General features: G+C 38.5%; 1 protein-coding gene across 2 annotated transcripts in view; it reads right to left on the reverse strand.

Annotated features, from left to right (window-relative positions):
* Positions 1–23,524, reverse strand: part of cars1 (cysteinyl-tRNA synthetase 1) — a 123,753-nt gene that overhangs the window by 54,167 nt on the left and 46,062 nt on the right. For both annotated transcript variants that reach the window (XM_039737019.1, XM_039737028.1), the window contains 7 exons: positions 18,930–19,070; positions 13,785–13,873; positions 10,096–10,217; positions 6,599–6,711; positions 1,993–2,121; positions 643–772; positions 401–504 (listed from right to left, as the gene is read on the reverse strand). In XM_039737019.1, coding sequence (XP_039592953.1) covers positions 401–504; positions 643–772; positions 1,993–2,121; positions 6,599–6,711; positions 10,096–10,217; positions 13,785–13,873; positions 18,930–19,070 — 828 coding nt within the window. The remainder of the gene's footprint in view (positions 1–400; positions 505–642; positions 773–1,992; positions 2,122–6,598; positions 6,712–10,095; positions 10,218–13,784; positions 13,874–18,929; positions 19,071–23,524) is intronic.

The raw sequence follows: 23,524 nt of genomic DNA on the forward strand, positions 1-23,524 counted from the left end.
TTGCTGCCAAAGGTGCATCGACAAAGTATTGAGCAAAGGCTGTGAATACTTATGTACATGTGCTTTCTCAGTTGTTTTATTTTTAATAAATTTGCAAAAATGTCAAGAAAACTTTTTTTACGTTGTCATTATGGGGTGTTGTGTGTAGAATTCTGAGGAAAAAAAATGAATTTAATCCATTTTGGAATAAGGCTGTAACATAACAAAATGTGGAAAAAGTGATGCGCTGTGAATACTTTCCAGATGCACTGTACATATATGCGCACACACACACAAACACACGCACATTTACATACATGCATAAACATTGTGAATATAACCAATTGCTAATAAATATCATTATAGAGTGATTACACTAACAAGTCCAAAGACATTAAGGACTCAACTGTTATATACTTACATTAAGAAACTTCTCGTACTGGATGGCGGATTCCATAGTGTTGTTCGAATAGTCTAAAGTGTCCTTCCAGGAGTGCATAAGGAATGCTAGACGAAGTTGTCGTGCTAAAAATCAGCAGGGAATTAGAAAGAAAGAGACAGACAGAGGTAAAGTCCTGCACATGGATACAATAATGAAGAGGAGTAATTGAAATAATTAATTTATGATCATAAAAATCATTAGAAGAACGTAAGCCTGCTCACCTGTGTGTTTTGACAAGGCTTCTTTTATGGTAATGAAATTCTTCAGAGATTTGGACATCTTGCATCCAGCAATGGTTAGGTGACCCGTATGCAAGAAATAACGGACCCAGTGGTCATTTTCAAAATATGCCTGTTAAAAGATGTACAATATGATGAAATTATTAAAAAAAAGCAAGGTATGTTTAAGAAAACAAACGATACATGAAAACAGAACATCTGATTATAAAATCTGCCCTGCCACTGACTGTTACAGTGAGTCTGACATTAAAAGCAAAGTTATGGGATACTACCAGTAATTCTAAATTTACCCTCCTGTTTCTGAAGCAGCATCAAAAGATCTCTCAGGATTAGCAAAAATACCGTTTTGATTTTATTTTTAATATAATTTAATTCTTCAAACTTCAATTATAGGGATTCATGTTTTGCTGCAGTGTTACATAAAATGATAAAGACTTACACCAGCTTAAATTAATTCTAGGTGGTGCTGGGGCTGAGACTAATCCAGTAGTACTGGGCACAAAGTAAGAACCGGCACTGAATGGGACACCAGACCTTGGCAGCGTCAAGTACTCACACACACTCACAGTCACTTAACACAGGGTCAGGAACAGCCTGGGAATGGGCAGTTAACCCAACAGGGATGCTTTCCAGCTGCTGCATTTATTAAAGATGACTTATGGAGTCAGCGTTTGTTGCAACAGTTTACATACATTTCTTTTACAATTGGATCTCAGGCAAGTTAAGTGGGCTCCATCAAGGTCACACAAAGGAGTCAGAGACTGGAGTCAAATGATGAGCCACTTTGTAATTTAAAGCACAATGTCTGCCTAAAAGCGAAGAACCATTCTATCTTTTATAAAGACCCTGGTGTGACAGTAGCCCAACACTTTATTACAAAATAACAAACATTTTTAAACCTAATTAGTCCAGTTCTGGGTCACAGGAGACCACAAATCTAACCTGGGTGCATTTAGGAAAGAATAAATGGTATGTTACTCAATTACAGAGACCACTCAAACACAAACACATAAATAAATTCATTTTTGATTAAACACACATTGCCATGGCCAGAAATTAAGTTAATTAATTGACTGTAATATCAAAACGGAATCGTTGATCCATATACAGCAACCCACAGTAAAATTAGGTCATGATGGACAAATATAAGGAGAACTTGGAGTTAATGCTTCCAGTGGTAGACAGACAGCCCTAACTGATAAAGTTCTCAAAGCGTGAAAGTTAAAAATGTAAATCTTCTTAAAGACAAGTTTGCATATTTCATCTCAGCCCATTGGATTTGATTTAACCAACTTAAACTGGCATTCTTTAAAAAGTACAACCGTGTAATACCTCAGACTGGGCTAACTCATTGTCATGATGGGGAAAGCGGAGGTCAAACCCTCCACCATGGATGTCCATAGATTCTCCCAATATAGACCCCGCCATTGCAGAACATTCGATGTGCCAGCCTGGTCGCCCCTGTCCAAAAAAAAAACAATTAAAAGGAAGCCATCTCAATGAATAAAAAAAAAAAAAAAGAAATTGTGAAATAAATTTTATTATTTAAAGAGACATGGTTTACATAACATATGTCACCAAGAAAACGGTCATAAAGTAACTTTAAATCAGCCGCATAGCAAACACTTTTTTTCTGGACGTAAGCTGTCTAGTGGAAGTGAGACATAGGAATCAAATTAACTTATTTTGTGCTTTCAGATCCTCAGAACATCAGGCATTAGGTTATAACATACACTTTGAAAATGTTAAATATTCACACATTTACAGTATATTGTCACTCTGCTTTCTTCAAACACAGGGGATCCAGAGTGAGCAGCACCAGGAATAAGCCTGCTACCAATCATGTCAGTCCGTTAAAGGCACAATCGCTCACGTATACGTTCTAATTTATTTATTATTGTATTATGTCAACTGACCTGTGGAGACATGCAAGTTTGAATATTTGTTTTTAGTATTTGGTACACTCTATTAATGGAGAAATTGCCGTTTCACATGACTTTTGAGGGTCAAAGCACAAAGTCATCCATTGCACAGAGTCCCTAGAGCAATTTTCAGGTTAAGTAATAATAATAATAATAATAATACATTTTATTTATATAGCGCCTTTCTCATGCTCAAGGCACTGACAGAATATAAGAAAGAATGATAGGGTATACAGTGTATAGCATTGTACAAACCAAATAAATAAATAAAGAAGATTACGACAGTGAATTCAGAGAGAAAAAAAAAGCCTATCAGACAACATAATTGATGGTTCAGCACACACACACAGGTTACATGAGCATCTTGACAGAGAGGTAAACTGAGAGAAGGATAATAAAGTCAAGTAGAGCTAAAAGCCTTCCTGAGCAGATGAGTTTTGAGTTGATTTATAAAAGAATTCATGGAGTCAGCTGACCTGATTAATTTCGGTAGGTCATTCCAGAGTCTGGGTGCTATGCAGCTGAAGGCCCTGCTGTCACCCATGGAGTGTAGATTAGTGTGGGGCACAACAAGATTGCCAGAATCAGAGGACCTTAGTGGGTGGACAGGCACATAGTGATGGAGAAGGTCACTGATGTAGTTTGGCACAAAGTCATTTATGGCTTTGTAGGTTGTTAGTAGAATTTTATACTTTGCAAGACACAGGGAGCCAGTGAAGACAGAGCAGGAGGGGTGTGATGTGCTCGCTGCTGCTGGTTCGAGTAAGGACTCTTGCAGCTGAGTTTTGAATAAGCTGGAGCTGTGATATACGATTAGAAGGGGCACCTGCCAGCAGCAGTAGGATCCCTTGTGGCAGTAATGGGATTTGAACTGGCAATCTTCCTGATACCAGCGCAGATCCTGAGCCACAAAGCCACCACTTCGTCTTTCATTGTATAGCGCACTAGGCTTGGGCCAATAGGCAAAATCATCAACAATCAAAGACTGTTTACTTATGTTTCTTTGCCAGTGATTTGAATCATGTGATTAACACCACGCTTACACAGGGCACTTGGATCACAATTGTATTTGGATATGCAGAAAACGCATTGCATTTAATTAGAAACATTTAGCAGAAAAGGAACAATTCTGATTACATCTTCTCTTTCAAAATCCAATTTAGCAATCCAACACCCTAATGTGGGGGTTTAATTTGGTGGGCGGCCTTGTACACTTTACATTTTTACTGATAACTGAAGACAAGCAGAAGAAGCCTTTTAATGCAATCAATATAGCTCTGGCCAAAGCGGCAACTCTGCTGCAGTCAGTCTGAATTCATGGATTAAGAGTGGCAAGATAAAATTCTGCTTAGATCATTCAATGATCTCTACTGCTGGCATCTCCTTGCATTTTTCTATATACAGTATGTGAAAGACTGCAGGCTCTCAGGCTGCTGAGAAGAAAAGATGTGAGATCTACAAAATATATATCTGTCAAAAAACTGTGTCACAGCCGGAGTTATGGTAAACTGCCGCTAATACTGCCTGTGACACCTAATGCAGCCTTTTAGGAATAAATAAACCATCAGTCAGTACGGCTGCTCATTTAAAAATAAGATCAGCTCTGCAGGAAAAGTACACCATGCTTCCTTAAGGGACGTGGCCCCCTCAATCACATATTCCCATCACTGCCCCAAAAAGAATTAGACACGGACTATTACAACCACAAGGCATGCCACTTAATTAACTCCCAACATATAACTGACCATTTTCTGTACTGGTGCGGCATTATGGAGGAGTTGGAAGTTTGATGTCTGCAGCTTATGCTGTGTTCCATTTGAAGGGGGAAGTTAGAATTTCCCACTGGAACTCAAAGCTGGTCCGTCAAGCCTGAGTTTGTTTAGACCATGATGATAATCCAAAATGGCGATGTACACCGTGGGCTTTAGTGAAAGCTGCAGTGTTATACTGTTTATAAGCACTTGTGTCTCATTAAATCAGTTGTACACACAGTCCTGTCCAACTTCTATGTGTGGACATGTTGCTACGGTGTTTAGATTTTGTTGTTATCAACTGCTATTTATTCCAATTAAGGAAACTCAACAAATGATATTGATTTTCTAAATATTTTACCGGAACACAATCAACTCGAGTCTGATGTCATTCCTAGCTCCGACATCCAACTTCTGAGATAAATGGAATGCAGCATTAGCAAGAAAATTACTTATGCTTTAAAACAATACTTTGGAAAAAATGCATAAACAATTCCTTCACATAAATAATATGAAATGGTTGTGGTCCCATTGTGCTCATTTAACACTACCCTCTTATTAATATTGATTCTTCTAAATCCAGACGCACTAATAATTAACATCCGGCGAGACAAGTCTTGTACTAGAAGCACTGGCTAAACTTGAGCAGTCTACTGGATGGTGTCTGCACAAATGCCAGTTTGTTGTTTGCTAATTTTTCACAGTAACTTCAATCTAACTGCTTTGAAGCCAAAGTGTTGCCAAATAGGTGAGGCTGATTTCTTAGTCACCCATTTGCTTACCTTGTCTTTCCAGTATTACATGAGGTATTTCTGTACCGTGTCACAGGGCTTGGCTTTCAACAATGATGACACCCAATGGTGAAATCGAAAATTGTATAAACTACAGAAAAGTAATGCTTAGCTAAAACTGATGTCACATTAAACGACTTTTTGTCGAGGACTGCCGATCACAGTCACTGCACCAAGTCAAATCACACAACTAGAAACTGTAGCCTGTGTCACATTTACTGACCAAGCAGTGATCTTCCAGCACAGTTGTGCTAACCCCTTTTTCTGACGGTGAACTGCATGCTGCCTGAAAGGGCTAACAGCTGCGAGACTTGTGCAGCAATCTCTGCCCTTTAATTTTTTAGTCCATTCTGCTATAATACACAAAACACAAGACATCAGACAGACGACATTCTCTTCTATTCAAAACACCATGTTCTTTATTTCTTGTTGCTACATTCCATGCATTGCAACTTCTGAATGAGCTCTCCTGCGTACACGGCCCACCCACCTGACTAACTAGAAAATCAAACCTGATTTCACATCCGAGCCAGTCGCAGACTAGTTGGTCTCAATCAATAGGTATATCACATTAGACGATCGGCTTCACGGGAGTGCACTGCCGACTGCCTCTGACGGCTTAAGATTATGTAAATGAAGGCTATGACTGAAAATCACTGTCATCTAATGCGACATGGGCTTTTCTCAGCTAAAATGGTGACATCTGCCTTTCATACTCCCCACTCCCAGAAGATAACAGCTATGTTTAAGAGAACAATCGATCGACTAGAAAACGTTACACATCGTCTAACCCTACCGAGTACACCTGACAGTAAACCTGACCTGACTTGACTTGACACCATGACTGGACAACTCAATGCACACAATGTCCAGCTTCATTGCTGTTCAGGTGGAAAAAGAAACTCCAAATGCAGACTTTGATTTATGCATTCTGAGCTTTTGTTCAAATTTTGTCACATTTGTACTGCAAACCTAATGGAAAAGAAAATATTAAGTAATACTGAATTTTCACTTTCACTTTAGCAGTTATTATCTACGTCATGAAGAAAAAGCAAATCTGAAGTGGGGACTGCATTTTCATTATGACACGGACACACCAAAGACTTATGGAAAATGAAATGACAAAAGGATGATCTAATTTTATTTTTAACATTTTCACAAATTACTCTTTATGTGTGTGGAAAATGAAAGTGATGGTGTTACTTCATTTTATTTTTATTTTGTGCAGCATCTGAGCGCACAGACTTTGGAAAAATAAATGGAAAACAGAGATTGCATTTTCATTTTATAATTTTAATTTGCATTTCCTTTTTTTGCAGAAAATACCCTCCATACAGTAACCACCTCACATAAAACTGAAAATGGCAACCTCTGTCTGAAGAACAGCTTTTGAAAGAAAACATATCTCTCAATATTGTCTACAGAAATAGTCCCACTTGTAAAATATAAATACATACTTATTCTTTTTTCCTACCTTTCCCCAGGGAGAATCCCAAGATGGTTCTCCAGGCTTGGAAGCCTTCCACAATGCAAAATCATTAGGAGACCTCTTCTCACTCAGACGATCGGCTGAAATACTAAGATCACCTGCATTAAGAAAAACAAAGAAATTTTACTTTATACTGCACACTGCCTTTTCTGTGGTGAAATCCATCCATAGGAACGATTATTAAACCTTTCTACAAACAGGTTTTCACTTTGTTATTATGGGTTACTGATTGAAAATTGATGGGTAAAAATGGCAAATATATCCATTTCAAATTAAATAAACGCCACGAAACGTGCAGAAAGTGATGGGATCTGAATACTTTCTGAATCAACTGTATGTTACTTAGCCCATGTAATTTGAGGTTACAGCAGAGAACAATATTTAATCTCATGCTTTCATGCAGAACAGAGATACAATTTCTGATATAACAGAAGTATATAAAGAGCAAAATGCATGCAAACAAAATGAAGGGGTTTTAATTCACACATATACACAAACATATATTATTTATATGCACACACACACACACACTTCACACTACCAGTCAAAAGTTTTAGAACACCTCAGTTTTTCCAGGTATTTCTTGAAATGTAATTATTTAATCAGTTAAAATGCAATTAATGACCTAAAATGGTGAAAAGGTAAGCAGTAAACTGCCAGAGGTTTAAATTAAAAGTTTAGGTTAGCAAAAACTGAAAACAAAAGATTATTTCAGAATATTACAAAATAGACCTTCTTTAGGGAACAACTAATAGGTTACAACCTACAGACGTTCTGCAGCAATTAAAGTAAATGAAGGCTTGCAAGTTGAACCAAACAATTTGCACAGGTGTCCCAACTTCTGTTGATTACTTTAAAACCCTCTGTGTGTCTTAAAGCAGAGTTGGAACAGACGGTGTTATTTACTAAACCTTCTAAAGAACTACTTAGACAATATATACACACACATTTTTTTCTACACACACACACACACACTGCCATATCTAAATCTTTTCTGGAGTGACTTTCACGTGTATATTCTCCCCAGTCACGCTCAGGTATGTTCTAACTAGTTTGATTTCCTCCATCAGTCCACAGACATTCTGTCAGTTGAACCAGCAAGTGCAAAATGAAGATGTGCATAGCAACAAGATGGCTGACTATCTAGAGCAGCGTTTTTAAACCACTGGGCTACTGCCAGTGGGTCGCAAGTTTCTACTGGTTTATATCGGTAGTGCGATGAAAAGTGGGTCTCCGCACTGCCAGTTGTGCTCGCTTCACTAAGGGCGACACCAATTTGATGATCACACTTAACTCCCCACCCCCCAGGATTATCCTTACTTCACCAAGGGGAATCCCAACCCACCCTTTCGATGTCATGAAGAGACCTGCATGGGGTAAAAAGAGTGTCACAACACCAAAAATGCTGGGGAATTCTGATCTAGAGTGGGTTTTTATGTTGTGCTGTCCTGTATTATTTTACTCAAATACAGAAAATGAAATTATTCTAAAACTCCTGTAATTACTTGAGTTATTGCTAAAGGTATTTTTATTTTAATTGATAGAAACAAACATTTAGTACCACTCAAAGGTTTATTTCTATGTACAAAGCTAGCTTTAAGTTATAGTACAGAGTCTTAGTTTGAGTTATTAATTAGGTTCAACTTTTATAACCTTAACCAAAAACAGGATCATTCCCATTAAAAAATGCTCATCATTTTAGCATTTCAAGCAATGCCAACACATTACTACCAAATGATTAACCAATCACCACTCATCAACAAGTCTCATTGCTTCTTGGATTCCCCGCTGGGCAGGCATTAGAAGGTAGCAGCAGTAGGATAAATATTGTCATGAGTGTAGATGGAGTATAGTCTTCCTGCATCATGGTAAACAAGCATAACACATTACAAGACAGACGTTGATTTTATTAAAAGTGCAGGATTGAAAGGGATTTCTTACTTTCACCTACATTAATTTAGTGGTTGCCTTCAGTATGCACAAATTACACACTACAGAAAAAAAATTGCCTTTATGTCCTCTATTATATGTTTAAAGACCAACTAGCTGGTACTCATAAACTAAAATTACAGTTAGGAGAAAACTAGTCAAAATATGGAAGGGAAAAAAATTTAAAACTTACTTTGCTATAATTACATTTAATATCTAGCTGAGTATTTAACTTTCAACAGACATTATCCAAGGGTGTTAAAATAACAGAAGTACAACAAATCAGGAACACATAACAGTGTTTGGTATAAAACTAAATTTGCTCTTTGACAAATATCCTCTTATTAATTTTTATTACAGTTAATCTGCTTACCACTTAACACTTTGAACGTGAGGTACGAGTTAAGTCGTATCTCACTGAGCCTGTCAAGAGGCAACTTGCGATACAACTCGTATGTATTTCATACATTCAGCCACTATAGATACAGTTAGCTTGCTGGTGAGCTTTGCTGCCTCGTCTCAGTTATCTACTATAGTGCTGCCATCTAGTGGATAGCTATAGAATTTTTTTTTTTAAAGATGGAATAGCTTGCTGAAAATAGTGCTATAAATAGACAGTCTATAGTTATACTGCGATAAAAAAGGCATAAGAGTGGAGATGTTTTCACACAATTAGATTTGTTGCAAGATGAATATATTGATGATAATGACACCGATCAGGATAGTGACAATTAATTGGATGATGTGGAACTTGTACTGTAGGCTCTGGAACTGAAGCGGATCGCTGCCCTGAAGGCATTTCTTCATCACAAGGTGTCCGTCTTGTCATGACAGCACTACATGGATATTCTTCTGCCCGCCAAGTGCAAAAAGTCACCAACTACCAAATGTGTTGTGTGTAAAAAGTGTGGACAACGCAAAGAAACGTGTTGTATTTTTGGCATATGAGGCAGCTAGCAGAACCAAAAAAAGGTAATTCAAAGCCAGGCCAGGGGGTGGTGGGGTGCAGTAAACCTTTCTCTTTTATCTCTGCAGACCATACATGGGAAATTCTGCCCAATTCCAACAATGAAACTTCCAGTTCGGCCCAATGACGTCACTTCCGGTCCCGGGCCCAGATGATGTCACTTCTGCCAACCTGTTTTAAAAGCCAGTCATCCTCCATTTGCACTCAGTTCTGTTGATGGACTCAACCTGTACACTTCTGTGTTACCAAATCTTTGTGTTTGCAGCCTTATTCAAGAATACAGGTGGCTGCCCCAAGCCTCCTTTTGGTGTCTATTCATTTCACAATCTACAGTATATTACAGCACGCTGGTAATAAATGATCCAGCAGGCAATGTGTTAATTGAGCAGTGGCTGTAATTTTCATTAAGCTAAACGGTGCACAATGTTGGCGCAAATAGTATTTGGACAGCAGGAGTGGTGAATGCTGCTTGACTGTAAAGATACTGGATGAGATGCTAAAAACATCCCTGCTGACTGCAAAATAAGAAACCTAAAGCTTCAGAATATGATAAGAATTACGTTGGCAAGTATTAGCCTCTCCATACCTTCACCCTCCTGAAGTGCTTTTTGATCTCCTACAGCCTCTGGAACCAGTTTGGCATAGGAATGTTTTTCACTAGCATCAAATTTCACCGTGTCAAAATAGACAGAACCATTTGAGACGTATCTGTAAAAAGAGAAATCAAAAAATTCTTCAAGTTCTCATTGCAGTCAACATGTCAGGATTTCTGACAACAGGAAATGGATGAGACAAGTGTTCATTTGTGGAAAATGAGGAAATGGAAAAAGGCAAATGAAAACAGTAAAAGCTCAAACACTCCAAAACAAACAGCAGCATTCATTCAACTTTGTCTAATGGAGAGTGACAAAAGAAATCAGAGAATCTGATTTTTTAAGTGAAAACAATTATGTTTAAGTATTTCTTACATTTTTTTTAGAAGTTTAATTGAAAATAATATTTTCTACCAAACTTTTATTTTAATGATATACACTTGCAGTCTAAGTCAGTGCCTTTACACTGACACACATACCGTATATGCTCACGTATAAGTCGGGTCTTGAAGCCCAAAAAAATCTATCATAAAATCAGACCCCGACTTATACCCCCATTCAAAAATGCGACACTTAATTTTTTTTTTTTTACATCTTCTTGCTTCCTCCAATCTCGCATCAGTTTCTCAGTCGCAGTGAATTTTGTTGCAGCAGTGCGGTTACCAATTTATTTTGCTACTTCAACGATGTTTAATTTAAAACCAGCTTCATATTTTCTTCTGATCGAACGCTCCATCGTAGACAAGTGATGCTCTTACGATAAAGGTGTATGTGAAATACAAAAAAACACAAAACAGTGCAAACGTCACTTCAGAATAGTTCGAGCATGAGAGAGAGAGAGGTTAGTAGCACACACTGATACAGGCAGTGTGCTCCGTGGTTACTCTCTCAGGCAGACATTAGCATTTCGTAATCTCTTGGACCAATAGCGTGAGTTTTCCACATTCAACTTATACGACCGAAATTATAAAATATCAGAAATTATACTGTAAAATCAAGTCCCGACTTATCTGCGAGTATATACGGTAATCAGGTTAGGGTGAATAACCCAGTTGAGGCAGTAACCGGACTTCTCAATAATCCGTGTTTATAAGTGCAAGGAATCTTCTGGAGTTCTCTTTTGGCAACAAACTCCAAAGTCATTAAACTACACATAAATATAAGATGCTGCAGATGTTCTACCAGACGGTTGTTGCAAGTGCCCTCTTCTACGCGGTGGTGTGCTGGGGAGGCAGCATAAAGATGAAGGACGCCTCACGCCTGGACAAACTTGTTAAGAAGGCAGGCTCTATTGTAGGAGTAAAGTTGGACAGTTTAACATCTGTGGCAGAGCGACTGGCATTAAGCAAACTCCTGTCAATTATGAAGACTCCACTGCATCCACTGAACAGTGTCATTTCCAGGCAGAGGAGTAGCTTGGCACCTGTGATCATTTCCCTGTGTTTTAGATATTTGTTTAGTCAAACTGATGCTTTGTTTATAAGTTTCTCTTACTGGATTGCATGCAGCAAACTATTTTCTGCTTGGCTGTGCGATTAAGTCTTGTTTAGGACCGGCCTGTGTGTTTCTAGCCTTACATTCAGTGTTGCTGGTATAATAATGATGCAGGTATTTTTAAAGCCGTGAGATAAGTATTGAGTTAGGTTACTCGTTGCTTTAAAAAGTAAAAGTAACACACATTCAGTTTAACAAGTTATCCTACTGCTCTCGAGATTGTGTTGATGAGTTTACCTTTTACAATTTCTGAAATACTGAGACAGATTATTTCAGCCAAGATAAGGAATAAAGTGATTGTCCAAACTTTTGCCTCTGGAATTGCTTTTTGTTGACAATTCTACCTGTAGCTGCTGAAAGCATGAACAAAGCAAAAACACACGAAAGCTGACAGTGCGTCAGACCTGCGCGAACTACAGAATCCTTAACAATAATCTGATTATGGATTTACATGGTCACAAAATCAGATTGTTCATGGTGAAGTCGACCTCTGCTAATCAGGTTACTCAGAAGAATCTAAATTTTCTAATCAGAACAAGAGTTTACATGACATTTTAGAAATCAGATTTCGGTGAATAGCCAGGTTATTTAAGCACATGCAAACGTGCTAAATGATAGATTGGTAACACTTTAGTTTAGGTACTTCAAAAATATACCTGTAACTCATTTACTCTTATGTATCAAGAGCTTAGCAAAGGCCTATTTTGGGCTTTATCTGTACATTGTGGCATAACAAGATTATTTGGCATGCTGGTAAAATTACTTGTTAAAATGGATTTTCAGGTTTTATAATGAAGTATGCAATATCAAGAGAAATGTCTCACTTTAGGCACCTCTGACTGTTCCAATGTGAAGTTACTTTAGTAGGTCACCTTGCGTAGGTGAATAGCTGCTTTACTGATGCTTTGTAAGTGTTATTAACACCCGAAAAAGCCCTTGTTAAGGTCTTGTTACTTAAGAGTAAACACGTAATATATGCATTTGTACAGTACCTAAACTGTTACTGATTTTATGTGCTAGGCTGGTAACATCACTTCAAGGGAGGCCTACTGAATCAACAAGCTAAGTAAAGGGCAGCCTCTGTTATGGGATGCACACTGGACCCCTCCGAGATGGTAGTGATGGACAGGATTAAAACAAAACTGAGTGCCACTACGAACAATGCTGCACATCCTCTCTCTGACACAAAAACACTGAAGACTTTCAGCCAATGAATCATTCAGTAGAATGTGTGTGAAAAGAAATGTGACTGGGGCTTCTTTATACAAACAGTGATACATCTGCATAGGGCCTCACTGGGACTGGGACTGCCAAGTCAGAACTTTTCTTTCTTTTTAAGTTGTCCCATTTTATAGTTATTCCGGTGTATATTTATTTACTTACTTATTTATCAACCTATTTATGTATTTATTTATTTAAAGAGCCTCTATAAAAAGCCAAATTTCCTCCTGAGGACAAATAAAGTTTGTCTGTTAGTTCTACCTAACAATCTATATAACCCTCCTAAATTCCGTTGGAGTAAATGAAGTAAGCCTGGCCCACCCTCAAATCATCAATTATGGTAAAAGTGGCCATTTCTCTCCTTATATTTTGATATATTTTAGCGGCTGAAGATACACAACATAGCACTGAACATCAGTATGACAGTGGGCTTTGGTAACACGTACAGTATAATAAAACCTGCACTAAAACCCAGACAGGAATGTATTGGAAACTCCACATCACCACAGATGATGTGCAATAAAAAATTATTTAGTTAGCTGTAATAAAAGCCCTATTAATGGCTAATCTGGGAAATTTACCAGAAAAAGCGGGCAGACATGATGACAACACACTGCCACTGATTATAATTAATTACAATTTGAATGTAGCCTAACTGACCTAATGGCATTAACTCTTAAGCACAGAAGCTAAGACAAAAACATTAAACAAGACACAGTAACAAGAAGTAAAACGTGGTTTAGACTTTGTTCACAACAGCGTTAATGCCGAATTTTGCTAAATATTTTTATATGAAGAACAGATGTTTTTGCTTTATGCTTTACATGGGGGCTAGTACCAGACAAATGTTTTAATGGCATTATACCCAAAGAAAAACTAGGAATAAAAATCAACTAGAAAAATTCAAGTCTCAATTATAAATTACCTTAAGAATTAAATATCTCATTGGGTTTAAGCACCAACTTACCCATAACCGTTTTCTATCACCTTTTTGACAAAATCCACGATTTCTGGAACATATTCACTGACTCTGGTTAGAACATCTGGGGGCAGAACCTGAATACAAATAATTAAACCATTCAGTAAGTGTAGTAGTGGGAGACTTAATTTCAGACTTTGGGGGTCTATTGGTAAGGGGCTATCAACTATGGATCAAAAGTATGTGTTCATTCAGTGTCAAACTACCAATAAATAGTTTAGCATGGGGTGATGATTCCAAAAATTGCTAACTTAAAACTTTAAAACCTACAATAAATTAAGTAACAGATTATTTAAACAAACTTTACATGAAAAATTGATGGATTTCTTTAAAAGGTTAAATACTCCTAATGTACCTTAATATAGAGATTTTCTTATATTATCAGTATTCAAACCAAAACATTTAAAAAGGAAAGACTACATACTGTTTTTGGTATATACCTGGTGCTTTATTACAAATTGCTTTGAATTTTATGGAATGTAATTTTGTGATTCATTCAAGTGTTTTTGTAAATTCTTACACTCATTACACAATTCTTACACTCTAAGTTAGTCAGTGAGACTATTAATATAAATAGACTTATTGTCTATTTAAGGACCATCTCCAAACACAAGGTCGCTTATGCTGTATCAATGAGTCTTCTGTTAATATCTCAAGACATGGCTGCACTACACCAAGCGAGTGTTCTTTAATCTCTGTGATGTCTACTACCAAGAAAATCACATTCAACTCAAAAATACTTCAGTGATGTGACACAGCAATAGGCAAACCAGGCCTAAACTCTTTTCACTCCTTTGCATTTTTAAGCCTTCAGTGTCTTTATGTGAATCTGGAAAAAGTAATTGCAAAAGGCACTGAAAGCACAGAGGGGGTCCGAGCAGTTATGTTAACGAACAAAGAAGCACAAATGGTAATTTATGACAGCGGTTGGAGACAATACAGTGGTGTGAAAAACTATTTGCCCCCTTCCTGATTTCTTATTCTTTTGCATGTTTGTCACACAAAATGTTTCTGATCTTCAAACACATTTAACCATTAGTCAAATATAACACAAGTAAACACAAAATGCAGTTTTTAAATGATGGTTTTTATTATTTAGGGAGAAAAAAAAATCCAAACCTACATGGCCCTGTGTGAAAAAGTAATTGCCCCCTGAACCTAATAACTGGTTGGGCCACCCTTAGCAGCAATAACTGCAATCAAGCGTTTGCAATAACTTGCAATGAGTCTTTTACAGTGCTCTGGAGGAATTTTGGCCCACTCATCTTTGCAGAATTGTTGTAATTCAGCTTTATTTGGGGGTTTTCTAGCATGAACCGCCTTTTTAAGGTAATGCCATAGCATCTCAATTGGATTCAGGTCAGGACTTTGACTAGGCCACTCCAAAGTCTTCATTTTGTTTTTCTTCAGCCATTCAGAGGTGGATTTGCTGGTGTGTTTTGGGTCATTGTCCTGTTGCAGCACCCAAGATCGCTTCAGCTTGAGTTGACGAACAGATGGCGGACATTCTCCTTCAGGATTTTTTGGTAGACAGTAGAATTCATGGTTCCATCTATCACAGCAAGCCTTCCAGGTCCTGAAGCAGCAAAACAACCCCAGACCATCACCCTACCACCACCATATTTTACTGTTGGTATGATGTTCTTTTTCTCAAATGCTGTGTTCCTTTTACGCCAGATGTAACGGGACATTTGCCTTCCAAAAAATTCAACTTTTGTCTCATCAGTCCACAAGGTATTTTCCCAAAAGTCTTGACAATCATTGAGATGTTTCTTAGCAAAATTGAGACGAGCCCTAATGTTCTTTTTGCTTAACAGTGGTTTGCGTCTTGGAAATCTGCCATGCAGGCCGTTTTGCAGGCCAGTCTCTTTCTTATGGTGGAGTCGTGAACACTGACCTTAATTGAGGCAAGTGAGGCCTGCAGTTGTTTAGACGTTGTCCAGGGGTCTTTTGTGACCTCTCGGATGAGTCGTCTCTGCGCTCTTGGGGTAATTTTGGTCGGCCGGCCACTCCTGGGAAGGTTCACCACTGCTCCATGTTTTTGCCATTTGTGGATAATGGCTCTCACTGTGGTTCGCTGGAGTCCCAAAGCTTTAGAAATGGCTTTATAACCTTTACCAGACTGATAGATCTCAATTACTTCTGTCCTCATTTGTTCCTGAATTTCTTTGGATCTTGGCATGATGTCTAGCTTTTGAGGTGCTTTTGGTCTACTTCTCTGTGTCAGGCAGCTCCTATTTAAGTGATTTCTTGATTGAAACAGGTGTGGCAGTAATCAGGAAATGGAACTCAGGTGTGATACACCACAGTTAGGTTATTTTTTAACAAGGGGGCAATTACTTTTTCACACAGGGCCATGTAGGTTTGGATTTTTTTTTCTCCCTAAATAATAAAAACCATCATTTAAAAACTGTATTTTGTGTTTACTTGTGTTATATTTGACTAATGGTTAAATGTGTTTGATGATCAGAAACATTTTGTGTGACAAACATGCAAAAGAATAAGAAATCAGGAAGGGGGCAAATAGTTTTTCACACCACTGTAAATGCTTTGAGGTAAGCCTCTGCCAGTAAACAGCAAATTGTCTCCTTGCGGTGACATATTTCTTATTCGTGTAAATTCTCAACTCAACAGTAGTATTTGTTTTTGGGTGGCAAAAGCAGAGTCATAGCAGTCATCTGCACTGGAAAAATGTAATCAGGTAGGAAAGATTAAAATGTTAAATTTCAAAACCAAGCAAGGTGTAAAGAAAACTGGATACACAAATATGTAAAAGCATTACAACACTAAACAGCATATACTATAGAATGTCACCAATGCTACCTGGATGGATCAATCAGATCGGACAATTTCTGCCTTTGATTGTTTAATGCCCTTGGCAAAAAAAAAAAGAAAAAGATGCTTCCCTGCTAGCGATTTTAAGTAAGAATAATAAAAAGTAGTGGCGATGAAGAGGATTATTATTTTGAACTTCAGCAGTTTGAACTTATTTTGGAATATCTTCTGTGGAACAAGCAAGGCAGCAAAGAGGGCAGTGTTAAGAGCCAAAGCACAGGCTTTGGAGAAAATGTATGAAAAATTGGAAAGAAGAGAGAAGGACTTTTAGAATAGCGAAAGCAAGAAACAGAACTGGAAAGGGTTTTAGTCAGATAAAGATGAAAGATGAGCAAGGTGTGGTCCTGAATGAACATGACTGGATCAAGAGTAGGCAATAAAGGTAGTTTGAAAATATTTTGATTGAAGACAATCCAATGGTAGTATTTGGGGATGGAGTCCCAAATGAAGGTCTAGTACCAAGAATAAAGAGGGAGGAAGTAAAGGGGGTACTGAAAAAAATGGAACATGGAAAGGAACAGGACCAGAAGAAATACTAGAAATAATGAGGAAGAGTTTGGGAGAAGAAGGAGTAAATGTGTTGTGGGATCTAATGCAGAAGATCTATGAACAGGACAGAATGCCAGAGGAGTGGAGGAACAGTGTGATTGTTCCCATTTATAAGGAAAAGGGCAATATTCAGGATTGTGGAAACTATGGAGGGATAAAGCTGATGTTACACACAAAGACAATTTGAAAAAGGGTTATAGAGAGAGAGAAGGCTTAGGGTAGAGACCACCATAGCAGAGGATCAGATTAGTTTTATGTCAAGGAGAGGAACAAATGATGCAGTCTTTACTTTGAGATAGCTCATACAGAAGAATCAAGAAGAACAGAAAGGTTTGCATATGGTGTTTACTCATTGGAACAAGGCTTATGATAGAGGGCCACGTCAAAAGGTCTGGAGGTGCATGAGAGAGAAAGGAGGACCAGAGAAGTGTGTGAGGATTGTCCAGGACATGTATGAGGGAGTGAAGGCTCGGATTAGAAGCAGTGTTTGGGTAACATACAAGATCCCAATTCTAGTGGTCCATACTGGGATCTTCTTGAAGTCTTTACCTCTTTGATATGGTTCTGGGTGTGCAGAGCCATGGGACAAAAGACAAATCCTTCTAGTGCAGGCTTTTTGTTGACGGCATTATGTTGAGTAGCACCGTGGTACAGTCATAGGATGCCATCTTTGCTACAAGTCAGCATGTGTAATTTTTGCCCTACTAGATCTGCCCCAGTCAACTATAAGTGCAATTATTGGAAAGTGGGAGCGTTGAGGAGCAACAGCAGCTCAGCCACGAAGTGGTAAACCACAGGCCCTCTGAATATTGAAGCACATTGGCAAAACATCGCCTATCCTCTGGTGCCTCACTCACAATAGAGTTCCAAACTGCCTCTTTAAACAACCTGAGCACAGGAACTGTGCATCAGGAGTTATATGAAATGGACTTTCGTGGCTGGGCTGTTGCACACAAACCTAAGATCACTATGCACAATGGCAAGTGTCAACCAGAGTGTAAAGCACACCACTATTGGACTCAGTGGAGTAGTGGAAATATATTATCTGGAGTGATTAATCGCACTTTACTATCTGGCTAGGTGCTACAGTGCTAGATGTAAGATACCTTCTGGACTGAATTGTTTGGTGAAGAAGGGATAATGGCAGGGTTTGGGCTAGGCCCCTAGGTTTCAATGAAGCTTACTGTTAATGCCACAGCATAAAAAGGCACTTTAGACAATCATGTGCAACTTTTTGGAGAAGACCCTTTTATGGTCCAGCATGATTGTGCACAAAGCCATGTCTTAGGAACTCGAGTGGCCCACAGAGAGCTCTGACCTCAACCCTACTGAACATTTTTGAGATTAATTGGCACATCAAGTGTGAGCCAGGTCTTCTTGTCCAGTATTAGTACCTCACCTCAAAACTGGCTGAATGGGTACAAATTCCCACAGACATACTGAAGACTGGAGGAAAATTACAGTCGCAAAGGAGAGGCCAACTCAGTATTAATGCTTATGGTTTTGGAATGAGACATCCAATATGCTAAAATAATGGTCAGGTGTCCAAACATTTGGCCATATAGTGTATGTTAATAGTTTAGACTGAACTACATGTATGTAGTGTACACCCGATTGCCCCTCCTGATTCAGTATTGTCTGTGACAAGAATCTACCCAGAATTAAATGCTTTTGGTTTATAGACTGATGAAAACAAATGTATGTTATTAACAAACGTTATTGTAATTGTGTCTGATAAGCATAACTTACATTAAGTGCTTCCATGTCTTTGTGGTATTCTGCTTCCCAGTATTTGGGCAAAATGGAAAAAATGGAGTTGTCAGTCACTTGGCTTCCATACTGGTGATCTAGCCAGTCAGAGAGCAGGTCTTTTGCTTCATCCAGCAATTTCTGAAAACAGTAACAAATGCCCTGAGTTTAGCCACAATCATTAAACCATCTATCATGAATACATATAGTAAAATATTAATAGGTATGACCTTTGAAAAACAGAACTACCTTTCCGAAATCAATTCTGTTGATCTTTTCCTGTAATTTCAAAGAAATCCCCATACACTTAAAAAATGAAAAGGATATACCCTTTTAATCATGCACTGCTTTTGTCATGAGTATCAATGCACCTTCTTCTGTGCCATTTTGGTTTATGTGTTTTACTTTCGTAAACTCCAGTACAGTATTGATATTAAATAAAGTCAAACGTATGTACACCAAAGCTAAGGGTAGAAAATAAATGCCGGTAAATCACAATTACACTGATACATCCTTGACAAAACTAGTTTTAAATGGTGAAAACAATAAAGAATCTGTTCTTTGAACAGTCACAATTTGCTGCTCTTTGTCTTAAACTAATTTTTATTTCATCAAGCATCACTGACATAGCAAACCATCATCAGATGAATTAGAAAGAAAACAATTACAGCACAACTCAGATTTTGTATTTTAGCTAAAAGTAAATACTTTTATGCATCCCCACAGTGCTTATACTTTGAATACATTTTTTGAAGAGGCTACATTCATGTCCTACATACTTTAATGTTTTAATCTAAATTTAAAAAGATCATCGATCTCATTATTAAAAATTTAAAATCATTCCTAGCAGTCACTCACCTTTGACTTTTCGGTAATGCTATTCAGTGCTTTAAAACTCAATTAAATCTACACATACTTCATTTAACAGTTGCCAGGCAGACATTTTCAAGTCACTGCACAATAGCGACAATGTTCTTGTTCCAAAGAAGGCAGTCACCTCATTACCTCATGACTACAGACCAGTGGCTCTTAGGTCTCACACCATGAAGACCTTTAAGAGGCTGGTCCTGGAGTCCTCTTGTGGTAGACCACCTGAAACCACTGCAGTTTGCCTACCAGAGAAAGACTGGAGCAGAGATGCGATTATCTATCTGCCCTACAAGGCTTATTCTCACCTGGACACAGCTGGCAGAACTGTGAGGATTATGTTTTCCGATTTCTCCAGTGTTCTCAATAGCATCACACCAACCCCGTTAAGGGGTAAACTCAGTGATGTGCAGGTGGATGAGCCTATGGTGTCCTCAATAATGAAAGATCTGTGGGGCACACCACAGTTTGTTAGACTCAAGGACTGTGTGAGCAACACTGGAGCATGACAAGGAACAGTCCTGTCTCTCCCTCTCTTTGCTCTGGGAAGCTCCGTCTATAAATATAACAGCAGGTCATGTCACTTGCAGAAATTCTCAGATGACTCTGCATTTATGGGGTGCATTGATAAGGGGGGGTGAGACAGAGACAGGTGGAGAGCTTTCTATCTTGGTTTAAAGAGTCTACATCTTAATGTCAGCTAAACCAAAGAACTGGTTATTGACTTTCATCACACCAAAGAGCCTCAATGGGCAGGTGCTATTTACGGAGTGGATATAAAGGTGTCGCATTCCAACAAGTACTTGGGGGTCCACATTAATGACAGATTAGACTGGTCTCAGAACACAGAGAAAATACAGAAGGGCAGAGCAGGTTCTTCTTCCTTAGGAGGTTGTGTTCCTTTAATGTGGAAAGTAACATTCTTCATATTTTCTACAATCCTGTGATGGCCAGTGCAGTTTTCTACACTGTGGTGTGCTGGGCTGGTAACTTCACTTCAAGAGGGGCCACCTGAATCAATAAGCTAATTAAAAGGGTGGGCACAGTTATTTGATACATTGTGGACCCTCCTGAGATAGTAGTGATGGACAGGATTTTAAAAAAAAAAAAAATCTGAGTGCCACTATGAACAATGCTGCACTTTCTCTCTCTGACATACTACCACTGAGGACTTTCAGCCAACGAATAATTCAGTAGAAGTGTGACAAGAAATGTGATGGGGGCTCCTTTACACCAACAGCAAAATGCCTGCTAAATGCTGACAGTCTAGTCAGAAGTTGTCTTTTCTTTATTAATCTACCTTCCTTTTTAGCTATTCTGGTGTGGGTTCAGAGCATAGTGTGTGTATATATACCTAATTTTGTATTTATTTAGTTATTTAAAAATCCTCTGTAAAAAGCCAAAAAGTTTATCTACCTACCTATATAGCCTACCTACCTATGGCAGCATATGGAGTCACGGAATTAACTGTCATTGTGCAAACAAGGGGGATGAATGGGGTTACCAGGCTTTATGACAGACAGGACTTCCTTTCCTGCTAAAGTGGATGTGGCAGTTCACAAGACATGTCCAATTTCTTTACTTAAATTTTTATATAAATGGATGGCTCCTTGCAATTAAGCCACTATGGAAAAGCGCAGTTTCTTAACACAACCATCTTCCAGGCATAATATGCATATATTTTCTTTATCAAATAAACTTCTTGTAACAGATTCTCTTCAGTTCACAGTGTGGTTTGTAAAAAAATGCAGTGGAGTGACGTTGTCATCTGCAAGAAGACTGAAGCCTTTTCCTCACTTTCCTTGATTTTGTACCTACAGAAGGGTGACCAAGAGCTGGTGTGAAGGGGGTTTTAGACAGGTTTGTGCTGGTTTGTCCACCATATTCAAGAAGCAAAATTTTGGGACAGAAGCACTGTTACATTTTGTTATCCCCTACCACACCACATCTCATACCTTATTCATAAATTTGCTTAGAACCTTTTTATAAATATGACAAATAAAAGCTATAATGTTTGCAGTTGCAAACAAAATGTAAATAGAGTCAACAATTTTATAACCTTCTATATTGTTGTAGTACGACAGACAAACAGGTTGGGGATCCACCTGAAAAGCCGACTGATACATTTATCTATTTGTCTCAGCTGTTGAGTCCCAAGGTAACCATGTCCACCACAGCAACATCAGGCAAAAGGAAAGTAATAAGCCTGGGTGGACAGCCCTGGGCACACTTACATTAAGAACATAAGAAAATTCACAAACAACAGGACCCCATTCAGTCCATCAGGCTTGTTTGCTTAGCTAATAGCTAAACTGTCCAAATCTTCTCATTTAGATACTTCTTAAAGGTTGTCCAGGTTTCCACTTCTACTGCACGACTCCCACAACTCTGCATAAAGAAGGGCTTCCTGGTTTCAGTCTTAAATGCATTTCACCTTATTTTCCACTGATGTCCCTGAGTACACTGTGTGCACAATTATTAGGCAAGTGAGTATTTTGACCATATCAAAATTTTCATGCATATATTCCCTCTCCAAGCTGTATAAACTTGAATGCTTATTTGATTTAAGCACAGCAGGTGATGTATATTTGTGTAATGAGGGAGGGTGTGGCCTAAGGAGACCAACACCCTATATCAAGGTGTGTATCGTTATTAGGCAGCTTCTTTTCCCTAGGCAAAATGGGCCAAAAAAGAGATTTAACTGACTCTGAAAAGTCAAAAATTGTAAAAAGTCTTTCCGAGGGATGCAGCACTCTCCTAATCGTTAAGATATTGGGGCGTGATCATAGAACGATGAATTGTTTTGTTGCAAATAGTCAACAGGGTCACAAGAAATGTGTTGAGAAGACAAGACGCAAATTAACTACCACAGATTTGAGAAGAATAAAACGTGAAGCAACCAGGAACCCGTTATCCTCTAGTGCTGTCATATTCCAGAACTGCAACCTACCTGTAGTGCCTAGAAGTACAAAGTGTGCAGTGCTCAAGAGACATGACCAAGGTAAGGAAAGCTGAAACCCAACCACCACTGAATGAGACACATAAACTGAAACGTTAACACTGGGCCAAGGAGTATCTAAAGACAGATTTTTCAATGGTTTTATGGAGATGACACTTGATGGACCAGATGGATGGGCCCGTGGCTGGATCAGTAACGGGCACAGAGCTCCACTTCGACTTAGACGCCAGCAAAGTGGAGGTGGAGGTGGGGTACTGGTATGGGCTGGTATTATTACAGATGAGCTAGTTGGTCCTTTTCAGGTTGAAGATGGACTCAAATTCAACTCCTAAATCTACTGCCAGTTTTTAGAGGGCACTTTCTTCAAACAGTGGTACAGGAAAAAGTCAGCATCTTTGAAGAGGACCATGATTTTTATGCAGGAAAATGCTCCATCACATGCATCAAAGTACTCCACTGTGTGGCTAGCCAGTAAAGGCCTTAAAGATGACAGAATAATGACATGGCCCCCTTCCTCACCTGACCTAAACCCTATTGAGAACTTGTGGGCCCTTCTTAAACAGGAGATTTACAGGTAAGGAAAACAGTACACCCCTCTGAACAGTGTCTGGGACACTGCTGCACAAAAAGTTGATCGGCAACAGATCAAGAAACTAACAGATTCTATGAATGGAAGGCTTATTGCTGTTATTGAAAAGAAGGGGGGCTATATTGGTCACTGATATTTTTTTTTCATGTCAGAAATGTTTATTTGGAAATGATGTGTTGT

Source organism: Polypterus senegalus, chromosome 1, assembly GCF_016835505.1.
Source record: "Polypterus senegalus isolate Bchr_013 chromosome 1, ASM1683550v1, whole genome shotgun sequence".
Classification (NCBI taxonomy): Eukaryota; Metazoa; Chordata; class Cladistia; order Polypteriformes; family Polypteridae; genus Polypterus; species Polypterus senegalus.